Below are 7338 nucleotides of genomic sequence, written 5' to 3'. Positions count from 1 at the left end.
CTCAAAACCATCTTATGGCTAAGTTCATCTTTAGAACCACTGGATGCCTTAAATTGCATTTGGGAAATCGGGCCTAGATATCCAGTTTCCTCCTCCTCTTCTTCCGATGAGACCATATTCTCCCCCTCCTCCGCTTTAACTTCAAAAACTGAATCCTCCTCATCTTTAACTGTAACACCCTCCTCCTCTTTCACTCTGAACGCCTCTTCTTTCACTGTAACGTCTTCCTCTTCTTTCACTGAAACGTCTTTCTCTTCTTCTTTCAGGGTAACAACCTCACCCTCTACTTGTTTTTGTATTGTAACATCCTTCTCTTCCTCCTCCTCTTTGATGAGAGCTTCTTTCTCCGTCCAGCAGACCGTCTCTTCTTCAGCAGGAAGAGAGTAATTTAGTGAACTCATGGTCGGAGATGTTAGCTAGCTAGGCTAATGCTAACTTAACCAGCCCGCCAGCTGAATAATAACAACAACACCGTAAATATGAAATTAAATAGGATAACTAACTAACTAGACGACAGAAGAGGGTTTAAAACATAGTGGCTAATATACACTAAATCGTCTAAAGAGCTTTATGGGTTCGTCTATTTTGGCTAGCAAGCTACCGAGGTGGCGGACTAACTGTTGCTGCTGCTGAAAGAAGTGTTCCGTCCACTAGATTATACGTCACACTATCAGCATTGCCTTAAAATCGCACACCGCCATCTGCTGACTGGAGTGGGTAACGCTCAGTCTGAACCTCTGACTGCGATGGAGATGTGCGACTTTAATTAAGACAATGACGCTAGTGTGACGTAAAATATATATTATAATGTTCAGACAAAAAGTTAGTGTAGGAAGCATGAGTTTTTACTCACCAGTGTAACAATACAGTGTGGTTAAAGACTTAGTAACTTAGTTGTGTTCACGATCTGGTTCCCTATACGCACAACCAGTTTTGTTTTTGAATTATCACATATGTATTAATTTATTTCGGGATTCTGGGTAATCCACAGCAGATTTATGGAGAATTGCTGTGGGTGAGTTCAAAATTGAATAGTCCCGGGATAGAAATATATAAAGTTGACATTACATCATAAAATCCACCTTTTAAATCATACATTAGCAATTTATGTTTTAGTAACTACTGTTGTTGGTTTGGCGTCAAATAAGCCTCTCTTTATATGTTATTTGCCAAATCTAAGTTTTCCATGTGGGTTTTATGCTAAAGTTCCCTCTTTCAAATTGTTATCTAACTGGAAAATGCATCTTCTTTAGGAGTGCTATTTTTACCCTGTCGACTACTGATCATTCATCCACACTGTGTGTCTCATCAATGCAGGTCATTTATGACAAATGTATAAAGTATATGTTTTATAAACTCATGAACTTCAGACAGTTTATTAGCCCGGTTTGTTAGTTTAGGTGTATTATACCTCTTTACCACCAGAGGGGGACATTGAGTCATTTTCCAGGTTAATTTGATATATTTTGATACTAAAATGGATGACAGTTTATTCTGATGTAGTGAATATGAGAGACATGGAAACAATTGATTCATTTATAATAGTAAATTAGGAATTAGTAGGAATGGTTTATTCCACTATACGATCACAATGACTTTGATAGACATTTCAATCGTTTTTTTGTTAGTATATTATAGGGCAGATTTATGTAGAATTGCTGTGGGAGTGCTATTTATATCCCGTCACTACTGATCATTCATCCAGACTGTGTGTGTCCCATCATTGCAGCTTTGGAAATAAATGAACTATCCATCCATTGCTCCTTCCTGTGTTGACTCACTGACTTGAGAGACCAGGAAGGTCACACTAGCTCGATAGGTTGATATCTAGCTCAAGCTTCACCTCATGCTTTTCATTAACTGTGTGGTTGTGTTATCTAGTGGGAACCCATTAGCACGGTGGGCAGAGGAAATCAACCTGCTTGCTCCTTTTTGTTTTGTCAACTTTTCGACGGGGATGTTATGTTTGATACCGGAGGTACGAGGCCTTGAAAGCAGTAAACTTCAAAGCAGTGTGCTGATGCCTGTATCACTTTATCAGCAGCACATCATCAATGACGTCTGAAGATTAATTTAATCGAACAACCACCTGATTGGTTTGGTATTGGGCTTGTTCGACACTGCAGGTGACTGCCAACTGACTGCTCTACAAATCACCTTACATCATAAATAACTACTCATTACTATTGAAGCAGTGTCACTTTATCAGCATTGATCAATGACTTCTGAAGGTTAATTTTCTCCCATCATTCTGTTTGTCTCTGATCTTTTGATCTGCAAACACATTTAGGTTTTGTTAGTTTGGTTCTAAATGGTCTCGGTGCTGGTTGGCTACGCTGGTTAGGCTAATAGCTAGTTGGCTAAATAGCTAACGTTAGCTGGTTGGCTACGCTGGTTAGGCTAATAGCTAGTTGGCTAAATAGCTAACGTTAGCTGGCAGGCTAAGATAACTGCATATAGCTAATGTTAGCTTGCTGGCATAGATAACTGCATATAGCTAATGTTAGCTGGCTGGCTAAGATAACTGCAAAAAGCTAACGTTAGCTGGCTGGCTAAGATAACTGCATATGGCTAACGTTAGCTGGCTAAGATAACTGCATATAGCTAATGTTAGCTGGCTGGCTAAGATAACTGCATATGGCTAACGTTAGCTGGCTAAGATAACTGCCTATAGCTAATGTTAGCTGGCTGGCGCAGATAACTGCAAAAAGCTAATGCTAGCTGGCTGGCTAAGATAACTGCATATAGCTAACATTAGCTGGCTGGCTAAGATAACTACATGTAGCTAACGTTAGCTGGCTGGCTAAGATAACTGCATATAGCTTATGTTAGCTGGCTGGCTAAGATAACTGCATAAAGCTAACGTTAGCTGGCTGGCTAAGATAACTGCATATGGCTAATGTTAGCTGGCTAAGATAACTGCATATAGCTAATGTTAGCTGGCTGGCTAAGATAACTGCATATGGCTAACGTTAGCTGGCTAAGATAACTGCATATAGCTAACGTTAGCTGGCTGGCTAAGATAACTGCATATAGCTTATGTTAGCTGGCTGGCTAAGATAACTGCATATAGCTTATGTTAGCTGGCTGGCTAAGATAACTGCATATGGCTAATGTTAGCTGGCTGGCTAAGATAACTGCATATAGCTAATGTTAGCTGGCTGGCTAAGATAACTGCATATAGCTAACATTCTTTGATATTTGGTTAGATGGAATTGTGTATTTACAGATCTGTGGTTTACTTAAATCAGTCAAGTCATGAGTGCAAATTATTGGTTTAATTTAAAGTTATACATTTTAAGTTATTTCTGTTGTAGTATACATCATAGGGAATAGGCTGGTCCTCCATACTACATTAACTTCATAGGGAATAGAGTTTGAAAACAGCAGGTCTTTATATTATTATAAAATTAAATCATTATATCATCAGGGGCCTGTTGCACAAAACTAGGATAAGGGATTAAGCCAGGATATCTTGGTGATCCTGGCTCAATTGATCCGTAATCCGGTTGCACTAAAGATGGATAGGGGGCAGGAGGATATGTTATGGTATAAATTACCATGGAGATTTATTCTGTGGAGCTAGCCTGCTCCAGACCAGGCTAAATTCCAGGATCTATTTAATCTCATCCCTAATGTCAGTCAGCAGTCACCACAAATGGAAACCAATAGTTATTTCACTGCTCACTATACATTGTTATCACATATAACTAGACCCACTGTCATTATTTAAACGTTTGTGATCATTAATTTCAATGATTTTGGATAAAAAATAATTTTTAGATGATGTTGCTATCATTAGATAATTTACAGTTTCCCATAGACTATAAGGCTATATATAAAATGATAGAATATTAGGGCCACAGAGGGGAAAAAAACACAAGTAATAATATTGTAACCAGTTGTTTTAAAGGAGGACAGTTGTTAAAATGACAGATGTGGGGCATTTCGTGAAATTGTACTTCAGTATGGTTTCATAAACAAAGACATGCTGATGTGCCAGAATATTAAGTATCACATTGTCATAAGTATCAAAACTGTAAAAACAATATGTAGCTTTTCTGCAGAAAGAACCAGCCTCATAAATTTATGACTTTATCCTTTTTCTTCAGTGTGGCCCTAGTACTCTGTCATATAAACAAATACACATTCCATATGAATATAAAAACACAATGTGTAACATTATGTTCCTTTATTGAATAAGGACAAAACAAAGCAGGTAAACCATCAGCTCCTTTCGAAACTGAAGTCACAGTGACTCTACAAGATGGAAAGCACAGAATCCAAGCATATTATACAAAATGATACATACACATTCAAAGGTCTGTATATAACACACCCTGCATGTCTGCACACTAAAATAAATGCAGGACAAATCCATACACATCAACTGAACAGACAAATGAATGGATGCAGTAGCCTCCCTGCAGCCTTGTATTACACACAGTAAACCGCACAAACATCATAAGAGGCCAAATTCGTAAAAAAACGACCCCAAAAAAACCCAAATTCCTCTGCCACCGCAGGACATATTTAACCAAAATTGAAAGCACACATACTAACTAAAATAATTCAACACATATTGGTCCCTCAGCAGCCGACCACTGTCGTCATCAGGGAAGATTGCCGGATTGTCCCAGTCCATGGCTGGTGGCACTCTGGGGGCCCTCTCCTTCCTCAGGCAGGCCACATTGTGGAGGACAGCACAAGCCACAGTAATATCACATGCCCTAACAGGGCTGACCCTTAATTTGTGAAGGCAGTGAAAGCGTGCCTTCAGGAGGCCAAAGGTCATTTCAACTCTGGTCCTGGCATGGGCATGGTTGTAGGCCTGCTGTGCTTCCTGGGGGTCTGTGAAAGGTGTCAGGAGAAAAGGCTGGCAGCCATACCCCCTGTCTCCCAGCAACACACCAGAGAATTCACCTGTCAACACAAAATCTCATCATTACTACCTCATAAACACAGTGATATTCTTGACACAGCCATGATGGTTATGAATAGGGGTTGTGTGGCTTACCTTGTGATAGGCACTGATAGATTTCAGAGGCCCGAAAGATTCTGGAGTCATGGACTGAGCCAGGCCATTTTGCCACAACATTGCTGATCACACAGTCAGCATTGCAGACCATCTGAAATCATAAGATGAGGAATATTACACCAATCAATGCACATCACTGGCAATGCAGAGTGTTCGTCAATGGACAATATCAAAAAGTTATGTTCACCTGAACATTAATGCTGTGAAAGGATTTCCTATTCACAAAATCGGCCTCATGGGCACCTGAGGGGGCTTTTATCCTTATGTGTGTGCAGTCCACTGCACCAATGACATTGGGGAAACCTGTCACACAAAGTAATGAGTATCCTACTATGTGTTAACAGTTGTCCTGTAATTTGTAGATCCTCTTACCTGCAATCCGATAGAACTCCTCTTTGATGTCACAGAGTCTTCTGTGGCCAGGGAAGGAGATGAAGACATCTGCTAATGCTTTGATAGCCAGACACACACTCCTTATTGTGCGGCAAATTGTGGCCTTGTTCAGCTGTTCTGCATCCCCCACTGAGTACAGGAAGGCTCCACTAGCAAAAAAGCGCAAGGCCACACAAACCATTTGCTCCACACTCAGTGCATGGCTCCGTGCAGTGCGGTGCTTAATCCTGGGACCCAGTAGTCTGCATAGATACCTGATGCCATCTGCAGAAAACCTGTATCTTTCATATAGATGGTCATCAGGGAAGGCCAGTGGGTCCAACCGGTCCCTGAAGACCCTTTCTCGCCTGAAGGCTCTCCTCAGCACAAGTGCTTCTTCATCCACCACATCTCGCACGAATGGGCATGCCATTGTCAGAGCAGAAAGGAACACACAATTTTGGGCCTTCATATAGGCTAGTGGCCACACCTGGTGCTGGGGGGGTGGGCAAAAGAGGGCGATGCCTTATAACGATGACTTGGTTGTACTGATTGCTGGGAAAATAAAAAAAACCTTAGAAAGATGCCACCGTCCTGTGTGCTCACAATAAGAGCTCATATGTCATGGCTCACTTGACTTTACGAGAATATACCTAATTTTTATTTTGAGCTGTGTCATCTTCTTGGAGCTGGGGGAGGAAAGAAAAATAATGATTAATACATTTGTGTTACAGTTAGCATACAGTGTACATTGAAGGCATATCTCACCTCCCTCTCAAGTTTTTTTATTTCAAGGTCCAGTTTCCTAATTGTCCTCTTTTTTATTTCGGACTCCAGTGCAAGATTTTCCATCTTTTTCTTCTTGTACTGAATGTCTATGTCTGCCAGTTCTATTTGGCGCCGGAGGTGGTTGCCATACAACTTTCTGATAGCTTGTGAGCTCTGTGAACACAATACAATTAGCGCAGCTGGAATTTGGCAGGATGTGGTGTCCTTTTATTAATACGCACTATGTTGCCAGGCTGGTTTTCCCACTGTATAGCATCTGGGTCCTGTAAAAGAAATTAGATTTTTTGATTTTGATGAGGACTCCTCACCATTGTAGAGTAAATAGTACTTTCACAGTCTTAACATGATACCTCATGCCTTCTGGAATCCAGAGAGATGGTCTCCTCCTCATCATCGTCTCCATCATGTGCTGTTGCTGCTGCACTGGGGCCTTCACCCTATCACATTTAATCGGATTCATATTGAAGCTAGTAGACAAGACATGCCAGGCCTACAGTATGCCTTTGATGGAGTACTCACTGGATCAGCATCGTCTGGTGCTTGTGCTGGTGGCTCTAACAGGAACACAGTGCTGCCAGACACTGCAAGGCAATAGGTAAACCAAAGTCAGACAGTCCAAATTGATTCAATATGAATGTGGTTGTATCCCATGTAGAGATGGAAGGACATACCTTGAATGAAGCGGGTGGCATCTTGGGAGGAACCTATGCTCGTCTCTTTCCCCCCAGGGATCCCCTCTAAGACGGGCCTGCCTTTATTTAGCTCCAAGGCCATGTCCTCTGCTGGGGTAAGGTCAGCCTTTGGTGACCCACCACCCATGCCTTGTCTGTGGGTATTCTTTTTCACTGCTAAAACAGTACAGACAATGTGTGAGCAGGCACCTTCTGGGTACAATATATGCTTGTGCTTTGTTAAATATTAGTCAGGGACCATACCATTCTGCAGAATGTTCTTGTATTTGATTTTGACCTGCTGCCATGTCCGTTTTGGCCCGTTCATGTTTAATCTACACACACACACACACACACACACACACCACACACACACACACACACACACACACACACACATTTAATGGAGTCACACTGCAAAAAATTACTTGGTATTTTTGTCTTGTTTTCAGTAAAAATATAAAAAAA

General features: G+C 41.1%; 1 protein-coding gene across 1 annotated transcript; it reads right to left on the bottom strand.

Annotated features, from left to right (window-relative positions):
• Nucleotides 1-4275: 4275 nt before the first annotated feature.
• Nucleotides 4276-5843, bottom strand: LOC120042971 (putative nuclease HARBI1). Its single transcript, XM_038987703.1, has 4 exons — nt 5411-5843; nt 5226-5341; nt 5018-5129; nt 4276-4923 (listed from the first exon to the last, which is right to left on the bottom strand). Exons 1-4 carry the CDS (start codon nt 5841-5843, stop codon nt 4559-4561), a joined length of 1026 nt encoding a protein of 341 aa, XP_038843631.1. The 3' UTR covers nt 4276-4558.
• Between the last annotated feature and the right edge of the window lie 1495 nt (nt 5844-7338).

This window comes from Salvelinus namaycush, unplaced genomic scaffold, assembly GCF_016432855.1.
Source record: "Salvelinus namaycush isolate Seneca unplaced genomic scaffold, SaNama_1.0 Scaffold82, whole genome shotgun sequence".
Taxonomy (NCBI): Eukaryota; Metazoa; Chordata; class Actinopteri; order Salmoniformes; family Salmonidae; genus Salvelinus; species Salvelinus namaycush.
Note: the sequence above shows the minus strand (reverse complement) of the source record. Positions and strands in the feature narration are given on the sequence as shown.

Excerpts from the sequence above, each read along its gene's own strand:
- LOC120042971 (XM_038987703.1), bottom strand. The coding sequence starts at position 5,843 with ATGGCATGCCCATTCGTGCGAGATGTGGTGGATGAAGAAGCACTTGTG. Across the intron at positions 5,342-5,410 it reads GGAGTTCTATCGGATTGCAG|GTTTCCCCAATGTCATTGGT; the intron begins GTAAGAGGATCT and ends TTTGTGTGACAG. Across the intron at positions 4,924-5,017 it reads CTATCAGTGCCTATCACAAG|GTGAATTCTCTGGTGTGTTG; the intron begins GTAAGCCACACA and ends TTGTGTTGACAG.